Consider the following 20,991-nt stretch of genomic DNA (forward strand, 5'->3'; position numbering starts at 1 on the left):
TGAATACGAGTGTTGTGGCCCCTTGACGTATCATACGATAGCATTGTCGCGGTAGTGCATAGTCTGTTGTTAGCAGGCTACTACTTAGTAATTTACTGGTGGTAAGGCTCAGGAATCGCTTGGGTAGTAAATGCGTTCCCGTTCCAAGGGTGGGGCAGCCGTTGTATTGCAGAACTGGTATAGTGATGTTAGGAAGTCTTGTGAGTCCGCACGGGTAGGTACCACCACCCCGTCTATTTCAGCCGTGAAGCAGTAATGCGTTTCGGTTCGAATGGGCAGCCGTTGTAACTATAATAAGAACTTAGAACTCATATCTTAAGGTGGGTGGCGGCATTTACGTTGTAGTTTTCTATGGGATCCAGTAACTACTTAACACCAGGTAGTTTGTGAGCTCGTCCAACCATGAAAGCAATAAAAAAAATAAAAATAAAAAGAACTGGGACCTAAAATTCATGTCTTAAGCGTTCCCATTTTATAAATTAAAATAAATAAGGGTGATTTGTGCTTTCATCCAAACATGTCCTTGGGGCAGACAAAGAGTGTCCCAATCACAAAGCCCCCCTTAAACAAACTAAAATTAGCTCCAGACGAAACGCGACATCCCTTTGTCTCGCGGATGAAAAAAAAAAAACAAGTTGACATATTATTATCTCCTTGCACTATTTTAAGTGGCAAATCTTGTTTAAATGATAGTTTAAAGATGTAGAGATGTTATATTTTACCTCTATGAATAATTTCGCACAAGAAAATCACTTTTTTTTTATTATTACTTAAGTTCTTGAATGTTCCTTAAAAAAAATTCATTCGTTCGATTAATATGGTTTTAAAAAAAAATTAAACAAAATCTATTTTTACAAGTTGGCTCCTCATTTTTTTCTTTTCTTTTTTTCGATAGGTTAATAATTTTTTTTACTATTTGTTTGATCAATTAAATTTTATTATTCGATTGTCTTTATATATTTTTATTTGTTTTTTTCCGGAATTAATTTATAGTTTTTTTTTATTATTATTATTACTATTATTACACAATACATTGAGTCACGTGTTAAATTGTTTAACTCATTAAATTAAAGATGATATTCTATGTTTTTAAAAAACAGATTACTTAAGGTCTAGACATTTTTTGAATTGGACTTAAACTACATAGAGTACGTTTGGGGCGGAACAGTGTTACTTTTTTTTTATTTTTTATTTTTCTAATTTTACCGTATACAAGCGATGAAGCGGCTTATGAATAAAATAGAATGGCACTCATTGTTTTTTTACCTATAAACTACGAGTTATTATCAGCTTAACCTTACAGGACAATTAATGTATACAAAATTCGACATTCTCTTTGGGTTTTTTTTAATGAGCGTAAATGAACATGATTTTTTTTTATTGACCTTGCAGAGTAGTTTTTGCAGACGAGCAAATGGCCCACCTGATGGTGAGTGGTTTCCGTCGCTCACGGACATCAGCTTTTTTTTTTCCTACCCAAGCTGAGAGTCTTGAGAGGCTACTTCAGCGGAACCTTAACTAGTAGGTGAGCTCACGGGGCTTAAACCTGACGGCGTTGCTAACACGAACCCTAGCAAGAGTCGCGCTTCGCAGAATCTACCACCGGATCGGAAACGCGACCCACTGAGAAGATCCGGCGAGAAACTCAGTGGGCTGTGTCTGTGGGTTAATTTACTCGTCGAGCCACGGGTTCGACGAAAACGGTGACCGGCGTTTGAGGTACCTAAAAGCACCGTTAGTGGATCGGGAAGATCCGAAATGACGTGTCTGGGGCGACGTCGACTGCTTTCCATTCTTTCCGCAGGATCGGGAATGGGACATCAGCAATAGCACGAGCAAAGCCAAGCCGCTGTCTACCAAAATATAATTCTTATAGTATATTATTATGTAACGGCAGGGCGTTATTTTTCGTTCGTATTTCGAAAACGCGAAGCGTCCAGTGGATTCGTTTGCTTCAAATTCTGCGAATCAAAAATTTAACTAGTGCTGTTTTGAGGTTTTTTTTATTGTTTGGATGGGTGGACGAGCTCACAGCCTAACTGGTGTTAAGTGGTTACTGGACATAGACATCTACGACATAAATGCCCCACCCACCTTGAGATATAAGTTCTAAGGTCTCAATAGTTAATAGTTTCTTTAGTCTTGTATAAAAAAAAAGCATCTCCTAATGATCTCCGGGCCGTTGTTGTTGTTGAATGAAATAAAATTAATTCAATACATGAAGACACTGTCCAAAAGTAATGGCAGTATATTAAAAAAAAAATTAAAAAAAAATATACAGTAGAGTTCACGGCTCACCTGAAGCGTGAAGTGTGGAGCGACTGTAATAACGCAACTGCTCTCTTGCGTCTCGCTTTAATATAGTGCGTGCGAAAGAGACAAACGCTAAGGGCACGTTTTGTATGCGCGCGCAGCTTTCCCGACGTCCCCGCGGCGTCAGTCGAGCGTTACGCTTCGTAGTAGTCAGTTGGTTGTCGTGTCGCGTCGTGAGCGATCGCAGCCGCCGCGTAAATAAATAATAATAATAAAATAATCAAAAGTTAAAAAGTGATGAATTAAACTGTCCCACGTAAATATCAAGTTAAATCGTTTAAATGATGGGCGTTGGTGGTTGTGTTAGCGTTCGGCAGGCCAGAGGTGTGTGCCACTGCCCGGCCTGCCCCAGGTCTTCAGGACAGATGCCCCCTCAGACCTTGGTCCTACCTCCGATGGCCATGACGGAGCCGGAGACTACCCCGGTGAAAGACAAAAAAGGATCGAAAATGAAAGTTTTGAAGAAAATCAAAAAGAAAATAGGCTTAGGTGAGCGATTGTAATATAACTACCCTTTTTTTTTTGTTTTTTCCTACTTATTCTAGTAACTTCTAGGGGCCATGCTAGAGTGGGTGAGCTCACGGGACTCTAACTTGACGACGTTGCTAACACTAGCCCTAGCAAGAGCAGTCGCTAAATCTACTACCGGATCGGAAACGCGACCCACTGAGAAAATCCGACGAGAAACTCAGTGGGCTGTGTCTGTGGGTTAAGTAATTACCCTCTGTTTAATAGAAATATAAAGTGTGATGAAACTACCGATTGATTAGTGGCCGAAATGCGTGGGATGTCTGTCCCGTGCCGTTGAAGTTATTGTGATTCCATCAACTTGGATCATGTGGGCTTCAGAAGCTAATAATCTCTGCTTTGTTCATACAACAAAAGATCACCTTTAAAGATTTATAATGAAAATTTAACGGCCATTAAATTAACAATGCATTAATTTAATTTTAATCACCCACATTAGGGAAATCATTTGATGCAATTATAATTCTTTATGGAGGTATTTTAACGATATGGTCGGTCAGCTTACTAATTGTTTTAACATTTAATAATTGTTCGATTTGGAAGGGGTAGGAAGGAAATAGCTTTTTTCCCGACCTATTTCCTGATAGTCTAAGAAGCTATTCCAGCTACGCCTTGACGGGTAGGTGAGCTCACAATCAAATCAAATAAAAAAAAAATTATTCAACATACATACTTGATAAACGTCAAAAAGAACTACCGCCAATTCACAAAAACTAGCCTCCGTCCTGAGAAGAACTGGCAAGAAACTCAGCGGGCATATTGTCTTTTTTTTAAATATGTATTAGATTTTTTTTTTATATTTTTTTTTACAATGAGTATTATAACATAACAATTATTGCAATATTGAAATGCCCGGAGCGAGCAACTCATTCCCACTTTGTGCAATCTTCTAGATAATCATTGACTTTATAGTAAGCTTTATTGCACAGACGTTCTTTAATAGTTTTCTTAAACCTATGTATATGTAGGTTCTTCACGGGCCCAATCTAAGAGGATTTGCTAACACTGGCCCAAGCGAGGGCAGAGCTTCTCTTAATCTACCACCGGATCGGAATCGCGACCCACGGAGAAGATCTGGCGGGTAATCTAATAGAAGCCAGGGCGTGGTATCCTCGAATACCATCTCGTCTCTCCCCGGGACGTGGTAAAAGACTGTAGGATTCTTTGTCTATTTATTCGTTAGTAGTCTAAGAGGCTATTCCAGCTACGCCCGGTCGGGCTCAACCTGAGAGAAATTAAAGGATTCACCAGAGAATGGACAACAGCAATCTCTTAGTATTGTAACGTAAAACGAACCAAATTTACTGGTGGTAATTGCACTCTCCCACAATAGCGGTAGCTAGTTAACATATTTTAAAGTGTAGCGCACATCTTGAGATGGGAGTCTGACATTCGTGATGATGTCTGTCCGATTTCTAACATTGGCTGAGGTCCATGGGCGACGGTGATCACTCACCATCAGATGGGCCGTATGCTCGTCTGACTGCAAGGGCAATAAAGAAAACGGTCCGGCAACCACTTAACATCAATCGGGCCGCCGGCTAAAATAGTAATATAGTCACAAGTTACCAGGAAACCATGATCTGCGAGGAGATATTAAACAAGATAGTTTCATCTGTCAGTTTAATAATTTTTTCTGCTACGCACCATCCGACTTTGGAATGAGCTCCCCTCCACGGTGTTTCTCGAGCGCCATGACATGTCCTTCTTCAAACGATGCTTGTCGAGAGTACTTAATGGTAGGCAGCAGTTTAGCTCTGCCCCTGACATTGCTGTAGTCCATGGGCGACGGTGACCACTCACCATCAGGTGGGCCGTAAGCTCGTCTGCCTACAAGGACAATAAAAAAAAGTAATTAGGAGTAAAAGTACCAGGATAACATGAGATACGTGGAGGTATGTTATGTATAATTTAGAACAATTTTGTTTTGACAAATTACCGCCAAAATACATTACAATAGGTACCTATTCTGAGGTTGTGAATCCTCAGCTGTCCGTGGACATCACTGACTTAGACTAAGCTTTTTTTTTCTCTCCAACTTTTAAACTTTAAATTGTTCTTCTGTAAAGTTACAAAAATGTCGCTTAATACACAAATGGCCTTTCTTTCACCCCTCGATATATGTGTGTGTACATATATGGTATTATAAGGGATACGTTCCGTACGTGACAAAATAAAAACATACTTTAGTCGTAGTTGTAGTAAGGTCAATTTTCTTTAACAATAGTAGAAGTTGGACCATTTTTTTAATATTATTAGAAGTTGGAATTCTACCGTGAAGCAGTAATGCGTTTCGGTTTGAAGGCTGGGGCAGCCGTTGTAACTATACTTAGACCTTAGAACTTATATATCAAGGTGGGTGGCGCGTTTACGTTGTAGATGTCTATGGTCTCCAGTAACAATTTAACACCAGGTAGGCTGTGTGCTTAGTGCGAGTTTCTGGACAGAATGGAAAGCAGTCTACGTCGCCCAAAACACGGCATCTCGGATCCTCCCGATCCACTAACGGTGCTTCTAGATACTTCCAGCACCGGTCACCGTTCTCGTCGAACCCGTCGCTTGCGACGAAGGGCTCGACGAGTAAATTAACTCTCGGACACAGCCCACTGAGTTTCTCGCCGGATCTTCTCAGTAGGTCGCGATTCCGATCCGGTGGTAGTTTCTGCGAAGCACGACTTACTAGGGTTCGTGTTAGCATCGTCGTCAGGTTTGAGCCCCGTGAGCTCACCTACTAGTTACGGTTATGCTGGAATAGCCGTTCCAGGCTACCAGCTTAGGTAGAAAAAAAAAAGCGAGTTTTTAACGTTCTCGATAACGTAAAAGTTAACTCATAATTGTATGCAGTTGAAACAGCGTCCCTAGCGGCTAACGTAGGCAAACGTTCCGACTCCATACAAAATTGAGTTAACTTTTACGCTATCGAGAACGTTAAAAAACTCGCAAGCACGCTAAATGAGCTAATTAAGCGCTCCGTTTTGAAAGGTGGGGATTCGGACTCACAGTTATTGCCTAGAAGAGCAGGTGGATTATGAACCTCATACAAATATATCGGCTATTTCTTTAATTACGCTTGCTATGAGAATCGAGGAAGATCTCAAGACATCTGCCGTTGATAAATGCGACATCTAAAATGTTATATTGAACAGCTGTTTTGGAAGCCATTTTGGATTCTTTTATTTGTATTACTTCATGATAATTAATGTATCTATAGAAGTCTACCAATAAAGGCGGTTGGACTAGGTGAATATGTTTGGATATTTCTTTTTTTTTTACCAAAAAATTGCCTGCAGGGAAATGTTTACGTTCAATCTGATAAGGATTGGGTATGTGTCTGTGGACATCACCACACTCATTCGCTTTAAGAGGTGAACTCGTAAGTAAGTACCCAAGTAATTAGTTTAAAAGTTGTGCAATCTATACAATAATTGTGTGCGAGTTAACTTTATTTAATTCATATCCGCGATCTCAGGGTAGGTACAGTTACTGCTTTTTTTTTCTACCTAGCCTTAAGAGGCTATTTCAGATTTTCCTTGACGTGTAGGTGATCTCACGGGGCTCAAACCGGAGGTATTAGAACTTAGAACTTATATCTCAAGGTGGATGGCGCATTTACGTCGTAGAGGTCTATGGGCTCCAGTAACCACTTAACACCAGGTGGGCTGTGAGCTCGTCCACCCATCTAAGCAATAAATTGCTAACACTGGCCCTAGCTAGAGCAGTGTTTCGCAGAATCTACCACCGGATCGGAAACGCGACCCACTGAGAAGATCCGGCGAGAAACTCAGTGGGCTGTCTGTGGGTTAATTTACTCGGAGAACAGTGACCGGGAGGTCTTTTTTTAACCCAAAAATTGCGTGCAGGGAAATGTTTAAGTTTAGTTTGATATGGATTCGATATATGTCCACGGACATCACCGTACTCATTCGCTTGAAGAGGTGAACTCGTAAACACAAGTAATTAGTTAACAATAATTGTTTGCGATTTAATTCACATATTTGATCTCGGGGTACAATTACTGCTGTTTGTGATTACTTCCAATATGTCCGTTTTCGGGACCATTAATTACCAAGGTCTTTCGAGACCCACGCCACATGTCTGGACCGACTCTGGCTCTGTCAATAACAATGACGACTGCACCGACCCGTTTCTATTGTACCAGGAGCTCAGAATGTGCTAGGAGCATAATACTTAACACCCGCTGTGACGTCACGCAAATTCGAAAACGTTCTTTGTTTTTAAAAATATTAGGAAAAACATTCGAAATTCGAAGACACTGATGTTCCACATCTGTTTTAAATGAGCAAATGGCCGAGAACTTGTACCGACTCGCCCTCATTGTGTCGACTTCCGGTCGGTTTCCGCACATCCGGTAGAATTAGTTGAGAACAATAAGTAATTACTTTTTACACGTCATTTTTGGTTTTGGTAATGAAAAATAATAAATTGGCTGTGTGGGGCAGAATATTGACTTTGGGGGTTAAATGTTAATGAGAAGATCTTCCATGAGGTGTCAAAGATGCTTAGTTGACCGACGCTCTCAATGTGATTGTATAAACTTTTATAAAAATTCGTAAATTATCTTGAAAATGTCGTCAGCGAGATTCAGTGTGCTTTAGTGCGAGTTTTTTTTAACGTTCTCGATCGCGTAAAAGTTAACTCAAATTTGAATGCAGTTGGAACAGCGCCCCTAGCGGCAAACGAAGAGAAGCTATTTGAGTATAAAAGTCGCATTATGCACACAGGTATACATTTAGGTAATATCTTGTGTTCTTTGACAGCCATAGTGGTCATTATAGGGTTGCCAGACGTCCCGTATTTTAGGCTTAGTTTAAAATGTCTGGATGGGACTGACTCTGTCCCATATTCGAACCATACGATTACGAGCATAATAATTGTATTGATTTTTATAAATATGTTCAAATCGATAAAAATATGTTAAAACTGACTTGCTCCCCGGAGATATGTCAAACAAAATAAAGAATGTCACTACATAATTTTGTTTTCTCATTTGTCCCGGGTAAAAAACTAAATTCTCATATTTTTACGCCTACTTAAGCATTTGCCCCATAAAGGATGAAAAAAAATCTGGCAACCCTGGAGGTTAATAAAAAAAAACGTGACGAAAAATCGTTTTTAGCGTTCCGTCATTATACATAATTAATTAATTATTGGTTTACTATTATTACTGCTTCACGGACGGTCGTGCCGAATGAGTCTGTCGTGAGTATTGCTTAGATAGGTGGACAAGCTCACAGCCCACCTGGTGTTAAGTGGTTACTGGAGCCCATAGACAACTACAACGTAAATGCGCCACCCACCTTGATATATAAGCTCTAAGGTCTCAGTATAGTTACAACGGCTGCCCTGCCCTTCAAACCGAAACGCACAGCTGCTTCAGGGCAGAAATAAGCAGGGCGGTGGTACCTACCCGTGCGGACTCACAAGAGGTCCTACCACAAGTAAAAATGTTCGGATTAGTCGAACTTATAAGTGAAATTTTAAGTTTAAAATATTTTACGTAAGGCGTACGTGCGAAAAGCCTGGCAGTAACGCAATGGGGAAACAAATGTTCAAGAAGGCTTTGAAGAAAAAGGAAACAATAGGAACAGCTGGGCGCAGCTCGACATTCGGGACGAAAGAAAGAAAAAAAACAGTATAATGTCGAACGCAACAGCTGATTGTGACGAACGCTTAGGGATGGTACTACGAAGTTTTTAATGTGAAATTTAAATGCATATTACGTTTGGGTAGGGTAAGCACATGACACAAACCAGCTTTCGAGCTTATTAGACTTAAGCGGGCGACTGACGTTTACGGCAGGGCCCGTGAAACTGCGATACTATTAAAACAAATATTTTTTTTTTCTTTATGGAAACTAGTGACATCTTGTAGAGGATGCCTCTAAACTTATACGTTGTTAATTATTGTATATAACTAAATACGGAAAATAATAAAATAATCAATCATACAAGTATTTGTGTTATAGGCAAATAGATTAAATTTTATCAATTTGTGGTTTCTGAAAATTTACAAAATCCGTTATCTACATATATAATAATATGTAAATAAACATGAATTGCTGTTCGTTACTCTCGCTAAAACTCGAGAACGGCTGGATCGATTTGCCTAATTTTGGTCCTGAATTATTCGTGAAAGTCCAGAAGGTTTAAAATGTAGATAAATATGAAAATGCTCGGAATTAAATAAAAATAACAATTTTGTTTTCCCTTTGATGTGTTCCCCGTCGGACGGATTCCTTTGGTTTGTTTTAATTTTATTATATACAAAAGTTTAGGTATTTTATTTATCGATTGAGGCACTACGAAGTCTGCCGGGTCAGCTAGAGTACTATTATAAAAACATAGAACTATGTTTTTCGTTCAGTAAATGTTTTATCATAGCTTATTATACTCGTGTTTATAATTGCGGAAATGTTTTTTAACGATTCGTATCAGTTAAGATAGATTTTGTGATCCAATTAGTGTTTTTAAATTTACGCGACTTTACTGGTGGTGGTACGGTGGACGTTCTTGCACGCATTGAATCTGATGGATTTGTACCCCATTTTTCTACCTATGCTGGTTACCTAGGGGCTTATAGCAGTTTAAAAGAGTGAGTAGGTGAGCTCACGGGGCTCTAACCTGACGACGTTGCTAACACTGACCCTAGCAAGAGCCGTGCTTCGCAGAATCTACCACCGGATCGGAAATGCGACCCACTGAGAAAATCCCGCGAGAAAATCAGTGGGCTGTGTCTAGGGGTTAATTCGCTTGTCGAGCCCATACATGACATACCTAAAAGCACCGTTGGTGAATCCCATTTAACGTGTGAGATACACGTGTTTCTATATTAAAGGAGTATTTTTTCACATCAGTGCCTCTGCTCTCTGCAACGATCGAACTACAATGCTGAAAAATAAACTGTATATAAATAATTTCGAAACATTAAATTAAGTTTCTTTGACAACCCTAACATTTCAAAGAACAAGCTCACATGAGATCCCGTTTTCAAACAGCTGTTCTTTACAAACGCACACGCAAGGGACAGCAATAGCTCGGCTAGCGTGTTAGAGCAAGACGCGTATAGGACATGTGTATCCAAGATAAAGTAAAGTACTTTTGATTATGTATTTTTGTGTAAAAATTTTTTTTAACGCAATTTCAAGTTCAACGTACTCTATATTCTACCGTAGAACAATTTTGTTGAAACTTCGACATTATATTGCACATTATATTGCCATTTTAGTTAAGAATGTAGGGGGGGAGCGACTGATATACTAAAATGAAGACTTGGACACATCTCGAATTGGACGCCGCCGCGCCGGCATTTACTTTCCTGCTGTCCATGAGCTCTGATCGCTTACCACCAGATAGGACCGTGAGCTCGTTCTCCGTATGTATTCAGCATTACAAAACACTGGTGGTAGGACTTCTTGTGAGCCCGCGCGGGTAGGTACCACCAGCCCGCCTATTTCTGCCGTGAAGCAGTTATGCGTTTCGGTTTGAAGGGCGGAGCAGCCGTTGTAACTATACTGAGATCTTAGAACTTATATCTCAAGGTGGGTGGCGCAATTACGTTGTAGATGTCCATGGGCCCCAGGTAACCACTTAACATCAGGTGGGCTGTGAGCTCGTCCACCCATCTAAGCAAAAAAAAAAAAAGACCATTAGAATTGAACTGGCGTAATCCAAAATTCTCGTTTTTTGGTAAACCCCAAAAATGTAGGTAATTGAAAAAATTGTAATTTTAATCTTTTAAGCCTTAAAGCGCGCACCTTAAGGCTTAAAATATACGCTTGATTTAAAAAGAGACGGAAAATGTACTTTGTACTTTTCTAAGCTAACATTTAAATTTAATTTTATAAACTGATAGAAACCACTTTTATAAGTCGTTCGAAGTATTAAAACACATTTTTTTTTAATTTTTAGTTAAGCCACTTCAATTCTATAAGTGTGATATCTTTTTCTTTTTTTATTGCTTAGATTGGTGGACGAGCTCACAGCCCACCTAGTGTTAAGTGGTTACTGGTTACATTACATACTCGTCCTGTCTCTTTCTTTCGTTAAGCAGTTAACACTCCGATCTCACGTCTCAACGGGAACATTTACGTTTTGATGATGTCTACAAGAAACAAAATGCGCGTTAAAAAATACATTAGATCTCTGTAAAGTCGGTTTAGGGACGATAGTTTTACGTGATAACCATCAGTAGCGGAACTATTCGAAATGCTAGCTCTGACGTCACGCGAGAAGAGAGATAAATTTGTCACAAGCTAACGCTTGGATCCATCGTGCCTCTCTCTCGCTTGTTCCGCGCTATGGAGGGTAGAGGTAAGGAGAACCGTCTCATATGGGAGAGGCTTGAAAAAGTGTCCCACTTTCAACACTAAATAACAGTTCAAAAATCCTCCAGAATGGCGCTAGCATAGGCACAGGGTATGATAGGAATTGAGCAGTCGTTAACTGATTGAAGTATGCTGAGTTTGGAAATTGAATATATTTACTGACTAGAGTAGTTAATGACAGTGTAATATACAAGACATCACATGTTTACGTAGTCCAAACTAATTTCGTTAATATAACCAAAAATTATTGCTGTGGTAAAACGTGGAGACATCGATTGCATTTTCTTATCAGCTTTAAATAAAATACTTTTTGTGATTTTGTAGTGCTCACAGTTCTTTCGTCTTTTTTTATTTCTCTATATTATTCTCTAATAACTGTTAGCGCCTTTTTTAAATTTACCCGGTTGCTACTGTAGCGCCGCCCTTATTTAGCAGATTTTAACGGACACTTTTTCACACACAGAGACGGTTCTCCTTACCTCTACCCTCCATATTCTGCACTCGTAGGCTCAGGCGGAACGTGACACTTTTTCGTGCGTGGCGTCGGTATTCATTGGATTTATAAAACGTTATCACTTCAAAAATAGCAACTACTTACAAAAAAAAATTAAAATTGCTACAGTTTTATTTCAGCACACACGCGCCAAATTGCAAATTTGCGTAATATTTGGTGTTACCTAACTTTAATCTACAACGGTCCGTTCGCGTAGCATTTTCGAAATTTCGTAATTCGAACACAACATGAACGAACGTCAGTGTTGGTTCCGAGGTTAACCGAATTTAGCCGAAGCTAGCCGAAGAGGTATAATAATGCGGCAGGGCTGTGTCGTGCTCTCACAAATTACATTATAATAATTATTATATTATTAGAGGCGACTTCCTCTTAAGTCAAAGTCGATGGGCGGAGCCATTGACGACGAGCACTCACGTGGACTCGTGACGTCATCTGGAGGGGCAACTCGTCATCTGGAGGGGCAACCGACCGACCAGCGGGGACATCACGCCACCTCGGATCACTTTTGCTGGAAGCGCGCGCAGCGTTCACTTGTCTTAGATTTAATATTCTGTGTCGATCGTTCCAACCCACTTTTGTATTTTTTTATTTATTCAAATTATTAAGCCGTTGCTAAAATCAGAAGTGGGATAGGGCTTGTGCCCTATCCGCTTTTGGGTTATCCTGGCGTAAAGTTTATTTTTAAAATTTGCATTAAATTAACAACGTAATGACCGATATACGTGTAACTGGAAGCAGGGTAGGAGGACGCTCGCATTCGCCGAATGTTCGAGACCAATATTGGAGAATAATATTGGCGCGTTTAATTGCTTAAAACTCAAATGTGAACGTTGCGCGTGAGTCGAGCCCGCTAGGGTCGCAGATAGAAGACGCACGTCCCTCGACCGCGGACGGTGGTGGCGCCGGACCCGTGGTGGCGTTGGGAATCACATCACTGCCGCCGTCAGAGTCCCGCGCGTACGACGCTACAGACAGGATCATCGGAGCATTAAGTGCACTGTCCAAAGTAAGGTCGAACCATTTTTATATTTCTAATTTTGACCCCAGCGTTAATGATATCGATTCTTGGTGCGAAGTAGATTTTTTTTGTCGGATACCCTCTTATGAAATGTAATAAATCACCAAGTAACTAGCTCAACGACTTTATCACAACCGACCTTACGGTCTATTTTTATTGACGCGATAGAACATGTTGGAGATTGAATGCTCAGTTTCGATGGGTGGAAATAACATTCGAAGGGTTCAAAATGTTACTAGTCGGCACACTCCATCAATACGTCAATCAGACAACAGTCCGACTGTCCAGGTCGGTGATCATGCAAACGGGACGCCGTGTTGTTCCATCGCCGTGTCGATTGTACCCGCGTTTGAGAATAGATGTAAAATAGTTCCACCACGCGTTGTGACAATAAAAAGGCAACTACCACATCAGCACGGAAGTTAACCGAATCCATTAGATTCGTAAATTCAGATCGAGCTCATGGTTACTTTATTTCTAAGTTTTACCCTGCCGTGCAATACATAGACACATTGTGTAAGGAAGTAGAATGGACTAGATCCTTAACTGGGAAGGCACTGAGTATTTGTCACGAGTTTTGGGCTGTCTTAAGAGTGATGAGTGTACTTGGTTACACGTGTGATTGTCTAGTGACCGGACGTGGGGTAACTTCGTAAAAGACTTTAAGCCGTTGTGTCCGCGAAAGTTAGAGTATGCCAATATTCTTTATAATGCTATGCAATTAGCATCAGATTGCTTTGCCTCATACGTCGAGTGCGCCAGGAGATCGTTGCTCTGTATTAAGATGGTCAGAGGTCTGACTGACAAACTCGGAACTTTAATAATGATACGGGGCATAATGGGCCCTCTGGTTGACTCGCGAACGCTAGTCTACAGATTCACGAGTTGATTTAATTTTTGGTGGAGGTCAGGTTAGGCCGAGTCCTCGTAGGGTTCAGGCACTAGTTGAGTCACCAGTGACGCGTAATGTCAAACATTCTTGGGGTTGACTGCATGCTTCCAGAGATTTACGTGGTAACATAGTTCACGTAGATGTTGTAACGTGGTAACATAGTTCACGCAGAGATTTACGTGGTAACATAGTTCACGTAGATGTTGTAACGTGGTAACATAGTTCACGTAGATGTTGTAACGTGGTAACATAGTTCACGCAGAGATTTACGTGGTAACATAGTTCACGTAGATGTTGTAACGTGGTAACATAGTTCACGCAGAGATTTACGTGGTAACATAGTTCACGTAGATGTTGTAACGTGGTAACATAGTTCACGTATATGTTATGACGTGGTAACAAAGTTCACGTAAAGGTGTGACGTGGTAACGCAGTTCACGTTACGAGTGTATTAGCTTGACATGTTAACTTGGCCATGTCAACCAGACTTTACTCTCACAGTATATTATACACCCGATATGGTAACAGTGCCGTGTCGTCAGTACATCTAACGTAACTCAACAAGAGCCTACTATACATGAACACACTGAAATGTGATGTAAAATGCTCACAAGAACTACTAACTTTTACTAATGGTTCATGGTACCAAAATCATGATTGTAATGCAAACAATCTATTTCTATGACGATATCATAGAACACCCCGATAGCAACGCTGTGCACACAGTGAGTCCTGCATCGTCAGAGATTGAAGACGGTCATGACATCGAGGTGAACGTGGACGTCCACCAGTCAGGAGAGGCCGTATTAGAGGCGACTTCCTCTTAAGTCAAAGTCGATGGGCGGAGCCATTGACGACGAGCACTCACGTGGACTCGTGACGTCATCTGGAGGGGCAACTCGTCATCTGGAGGGGCAACCGACCGACCAGCGGGGACATCACGCCACCTCGGATCACTTTTGCTGGAAGCGCGCGCAGCGTTCACTTGTCTTAGATTTAATATTCTGTGTCGATCGTTCCAACCCACTTTTGTATTTTTTTATTTATTCAAATTATTAAGCCGTTGCTAAAAATATTATATTCACATGCCAAATGTGTATTGCTTACACGAAGCTTATGTTCAGATACGCAGTCACACAGTCATACAATCTGAGGAAACTTCACGCATTGCACATTTAAAATTAATAATTAAACAAATAAATAATGGTAGGTATGTATTCATTTAAGAATGCGTATTTACAACGTACTTACTGGCTCTCTGTTGTTTGGTAAATAAAAAAAGGACACGTATTGCTCTTTAACTGACTTCAAAAAAGGAGGAGGTTCTCAATTCGACTGTATGTTTTTTTTTATGTTTGTTACCTCATAACTTTTGACTGGGTGAATCGATTTTGATGATTCTCTTTTTTTATTAGATAGCTGACGCTTCCCGTATGGTCCCATTACAATTAGTCCAGTTCTGATAATGGTATCCAGAAGAAAACCATATAAGTCTTGAATTTGCATTAACTATGCGCGACAAACAGATGAATAACTCAATATCGCGCCAACCGATTTCGATGATTATTGTTTTTAGTGTATATTAATTTGTTTTGGAATATCTTTATTTTATTTGAAGTCAGTTTTTGTTGAAGCATGTCTATTTACAATTATAAATTCACCAATTCCAAAACTTACAAATTATGTATTTATTATGTATTATTTATTATTATGTCGATATATCGAGGAGTGAAAGGCTGTTTGGTTTAAGCGATATTTCGCTAACACGTGACGTTTATCTTTGTAATTAAAGTTGCTTCTTATTTGGTATTAGCATCGACAGTTAGATGTTTTTTAATTGAATTTTAATTATGTTGTTAAGTCAATTAATTGGAATAGTTGAAGAAGTTTTTTTTTGTTATGATATTTCTTAATTTGTAAATGGTTCTCCTGTAAAGTTGCGAAAATCACCTGTCGATATAATTATAGGTCTAACAGCTAACTTCAATGCAATCTGAGTTTTGTTGTGTGTTTTTGTTTCAATGAATGAGTATTTTGTATACTACTAATCTATTTCTAGTTGTACCCTGTACATTTGTAAGGAACGTCTCCGTAATCTTTATATATAAAAATGAATTGTTGTTCGTTAGTCTCGCTAAAACATAAGAACGGCTGGACCGATTTGGCTAATTTCCGTCTTGAATTATTTGTGGAGTTCCAGAGAAGGTTTAAAAGGTAGATACATATGAAAATGCTCGGAATTAAATAAAAATAACAATTTTGTTTTTCTTTCTATGTGTCCCCCGTCGAACGGATTTCTTTTGTTTGTTTGAAGCTTATTTTATACAAAATTTAGGTCTTTTATTTATCGATTGAGGCACTACGAAGTCTGCCGGCTCCGCTAGTATATAATAAGCGAATTGTTATATCAAACATGATGCATTTGTTTTTCGTGTGGGAATATCCCATATTTTTTTCGGCTTAAACGACAGGAAAACACTATCGAAACGTGGATCTCATATCTTAAAACTAACGATGTTCCCGTGATAACTTATCACCAGTCGAGCTGTGATCTCATCAGCCCATCGAGAAAAATAATTAAAATAAATCAAATAGTGAACATAGGAGGCAGCCCTATAAAAATTCAACACTAATGATCGTGAGAAAACGGAGCGAGCGTTATAGAGAGATACGTTTGTATGAATGCGTTCGAAATTCCAAATTCGAAAAATTATGAATTTAGTACTACTAATGTCTGTCGCTAACCGTCGCGTCACGTTGTCTTGACTTGATTTTTTTTAATGTTTTTTTTTTTATTGTGTTGGTAGCTCCTATACATTGCGTTCGATATTGTTTTTAATGCTAACATTTTGGCGGGAATTTATTCTTAACGGAGGAATGATATAGGCTATTATTGCGAGATTTTTGATATTTTATAGGGGAGAAATTTAAAGGTTAAAGTTTTGAAAAAAATATAATAACAAATAAAAGTTCTTTAGCTATTGGAATGGAGTAAACTTAATTGAAGTTCAATTAAAAACATGGAACTGTTCGTACAAATACCGAATAAAACGGACCTTTAATTGCAAAGATAAATGTCGCTTAAACCAAATAGACTTTCACCCGTCGAATTATGGTTGGGTCAGATTACATTATATTAAAAAATTTGCAATCTTTGCTTCAGATTTTGTAGAACATCGCACGCACCGACAGAAAGTACTAAACGTTGTACTAAAATAAAATAAAAAATAATAAAAATTTAATGTAACTTTCCAAAGTGTTTTTAGATGATAAAAATTACATTTAGTTTTTTTTTTTGTCTCAATACTTATATTTTTAAATTCAATTCAAATTTCGGAACCGGAACGAATTCGAACAGAGCAATTCGAATTTCGAAGTCAATAACACTGGAATTAGGTACACCATAAAAAAAAATATATTACCGGCCCATGGGAACTAACTGCCTGTCTAACACAATATTCCGCAAATCTTCCGTCCCTCTCTAATGCTCAGGATCGGAGTCGTCCCGTCTCTTTCCGACGGGCGTGCTTAGAATACTAACATTGTCTCGTTTTTTTTTATTATATTAGATTACGTGAAAAGATTGAGGGAGATTTGCTTTTTAAAGTTTGCTCTTTTTTCTCAGATGACGTATTGACCTGACTCGATGTTGAGTGATTCACAGATTTACTTGAGTAAAATATATTATTAATGCACACGCGAAAGGTATCTCATATATTAATACGTGATTTTTATTTTTTTAAGCAATAATACATGAAGCTTACTGGTGGTAGGACCTCTTGTGAGTCCGCACGGGTAGGTACCACCGCCCCGCCTATTGCAGCCGTGAAGCAGTAATGCGTTTCGGTTTGAAAGGCGGAGCAGTCGTTGTAACTATACATAGACCTTAGAACTTATATCTCAAGGTGGGTGGCGCATTTACGTTGTAGATGTCTATTGGCTCCAGTAACCACTTAACACCAGTGGGCCGTGACCTCGTCTTGGTCTTGGGATAGTAGTGATCATGTGTTTAAAGAGTAAAAAAAAATGGAGAAAAAATTATTATCGATTTTTTTTATACTTAAGACACTTTACTCTTATTGTCATTAAGTTTGAGAATCATTAAACTTATCAACCCTATTTATAGTAAAGGGAGTGTTTTTACTGCCAGTCTTATTTCCCGGTTATTTCTGAACGCTTATACCGTTATAGGTCATGATTTTTTAGCCTGGCAACATTCGTGAATGATAAGAAATAAATAGTAACAATAGTAACAATACAAAAAAAAAGTTTCCTACGTAAGTTTTAATTTAATTTTGTCAAAAATCAGTATTTTGAATTGTTCCGCGGAAAATGAAAAAAAAAATTTGTATCACTAGCGGACGCCATCGTGAGAACGAATTCTAAATTCAAAATACAACAGAGAACGTCATTTCGTTTTACAAACACGAAACTCATTATTCAAACTCGACGGTACCTTATAATGCAACCGAGAACTTACTGTCGTAGTCTTATCGACGTTGCACAGAGCGCATTTTCCTTTAAAGCGATACCAAAATTAAAATTGTATTTTTGAAAGTCAACCAAATTACATTTACGGGAATATAGATTTAATGATATCAAGAATAAAGTACATATTCTAATGGTTTAATTTTCATACTTTGCATACTAAAGGTACGCTGCTTGCTGTGTGAATGTATTCTGGTTCATTTGCAAGATGTTTCGCTTCCGGGATATTGGTTCTATTGAATTTATTATAAGTAATTTCACCTGTTTTTGGCACATTACGAGAACGCTTCCGCCAATAACAATGTATTTTGAACGGGCGTTCGAAATATGATTGAACGTTCCTTGCCTTTATGAGCGCCTGGTACTTGTTACTGTTTTCTTTAGAGTGTTGTGCTCCTGGTCTTGCTGATATCCATGAGCGACGATGACGACTTACCATCAGAAGGGCCGCGTGCTCGTCTGCTTACAAAACATTTATTTAACTAGTCCCTTGTAGTGGAAATTCGACTATAATTAATTGAAATCATAAGTTTGAACATTATTATGGTTCTATTGTCAAAGACAACTTCTATTATCACAGATTTTACAAATATTAATAAAGACAAACAATAATAATCTATTCTCAATTTGACCAAAGACTAAATAATAAACAAAAGAGTATGTATGCGTGTGTGTACATAATGTATTTTCATTGATTTACATAAGTAATGTATTTTTTATGCATAATTAAAAAAAATTGACATTCTACACTCCTTCTCTATATTCTCTATAAGTGTGGGAAATTTCATACCCTCCGCTTGAACAATTTTCTTAAAAATCGTTACAAAGACTTTGCTTCACGTACATATTAGAAGATTAAAAGTAATTTTAATAATTGATGAAAAAAATAATCGATATTCACAAAATCGATACGTGTCACCGGCTGACATAATCGTTACTCTCCTAGTATCGAGATGCGAATGTAATCGATACATCGGAAAGGTGAAGTTCCCACGGACCGTGAGACTCGGCCGTTGCCACATAGAAAGGGTAACGTAACGACGAAAGTCGATTATGATCATTAAAAGCATTAGACATAAGAGCTACTTTCCGAAATTGAACTCGATGATTAACCGTCATGATGTTACGTTTAGTACTAAATTTTTAAGGCAATTATGTACTTTTGAATGATAAATAGTTTAGCATCTCATAATTATTATGTACGTTTTTATTCCATAGATTTTGTAAGGAGGTTCTAAGTTTTGTATAACAATTCCTTCGACATAATAAAATTAAATATACTTAGAACATAATATTTAAAAAAAGAAAACGCCTTCAAAACGTATCACTTAAAATACCGGATCGAAACTGATTACGATCAACAATTACCAACATTAAAAGATAGACAATTAAAGTAAAACAAAAACATCGCCAACGTTACAATAATGAAATATAACAACATCCTGTCACACGGTACTCGTAATATCAGGCGAGAGCAGTGTTCCATTTTTAAAAACACGACTTTAAAGGCAGTTAGTTCTATTCGTGTGTTGTTATTAAACGCGATGCGTAAGCGAGATGTGTATATGTGTGAAAAGGACGTCCGATTTCAAGAGTAGTGTCTAATTATGCAGGTCATAGATTAATAGGTGTGTTCTTATTTTTTTTCTATTATGGCAAAGGGTTTACTTATGCAAGTTTTTTTTTTTTTAAGGGCGTGATGCCAAAGATTACACTGTCGTTCAGACAAGTTTAGACCTATAAGGCCTCTGATCATTCCCGAGCCCTAAAATGAGGTCTTCAGATAGACGTGATTCGAAAATGATTCTAGAAAAGGAAGATGGTCTACTTTAAAAAAAAACTGACATGTTCCAAAAACACGATTACACTTTCCAAAGTATTTCACTTTCAAAATACATTGCGTGCTCTATTAGCTTTAAAAAAGCGTCCGAACTAAAGAAGCTTTGACACACAGACACATAAATCGAGGCGTTAAAGCTTTTATGAACAACTCTTTACAGCTTTACGCATCTTAAGAGTAGTATTCCGTTTTCCCACGATCTACGAGCAGCGCGGACTTGATAACGATATCTGATCAGCGATAACCTAATCTTACGACGTATCTAGTATTATCGCCTAGTATTTTGACACAATTTCACTGTTAACCATTAATACGGTTTACTTGAGAGCTTAGAACTTATATCTCAAGGTGGGTGGCGCATTTACGTCGTAGATGTCTATGGGCTCCAGTAACCACTTAACACCAGGTGGCCTGTGAGATCGCCCACCCATCTAAGCAATAAATAAAAAAGTAAATTCGTTTTTTCATACCTATTCTAGAGACCTAGAGGGGTCACACTTGATTCACTGGGCGAGTACGTGAGCTCACGGACTCAACCTGAGAGAGTGTTGCTAACACTGGCCCTAACAAGAGCAGTGCTTCGTTGTAACTATACTTGAGACATTAGAACTTATGTCTCAAGGTGAGTGACGCATTTACGTCGTAGATGTCTATGGGCTCCAGTAACCACTCAACACCAGGTGGGCTGTATGCTCGTCCACCCATGTAAGCAATAAAAAAAAAGTAAGTTTGTTTTTTCATACCTATTCTAGAGACCTCGAGGGGTCACACTTGATTCACTGGGCGAGTAGATGAGCTCACGGACTCAACCTGAGAGAGTGTTGCTAACACTGGCCCTAACAAGAGCAGTGCTTCGTTGTAACTATATTTGAGACCTTAGAACTTATATCTCAAGGTGGGTGGCGCATTTACGTTGTAATGTCTATGGGCTCCAGTAACCACTTAACACCAGGTGGGCTGTGAGCTCGTCCACCCATCTAACAATAAAAAAAAAAAGGATCTACCACCGGATCGAAATCGCGACCCACAGAGAAGATCCGACGAGAAACTCTAA

The 20,991-nt window shown here is 38.8% G+C and overlaps 2 protein-coding genes across 3 annotated transcripts in view; both read left to right on the forward strand.

The window, feature by feature from the left end:
• Nucleotides 1-20,991, forward strand: part of LOC101741520 (uncharacterized) — a 215,540-nt gene that overhangs the window by 53,091 nt on the left and 141,458 nt on the right. The window lies entirely within an intron of this gene.
• Nucleotides 1-20,991, forward strand: part of LOC101738743 (protein neuralized) — a 53,238-nt gene that overhangs the window by 14,026 nt on the left and 18,221 nt on the right. Inside the window, exon 1 of one of the 2 annotated variants that reach the window (XM_038020135.2) lies at nucleotides 2,426-2,802. The exons of the other annotated variant lie outside the window; for it this stretch is intronic. Coding sequence (XP_037876063.1) covers nucleotides 2,595-2,802 — 208 coding nt within the window. The 5' untranslated portion in view covers nucleotides 2,426-2,594. Of the gene's footprint in view, nucleotides 1-2,425; nucleotides 2,803-20,991 lie in introns of those variants that run through there. 2 annotated transcript variants of the gene reach the window in all.

Source organism: Bombyx mori, chromosome 24, assembly GCF_030269925.1.
Source record: "Bombyx mori chromosome 24, ASM3026992v2".
In the NCBI taxonomy this organism is placed as follows: Eukaryota; Metazoa; Arthropoda; class Insecta; order Lepidoptera; family Bombycidae; genus Bombyx; species Bombyx mori.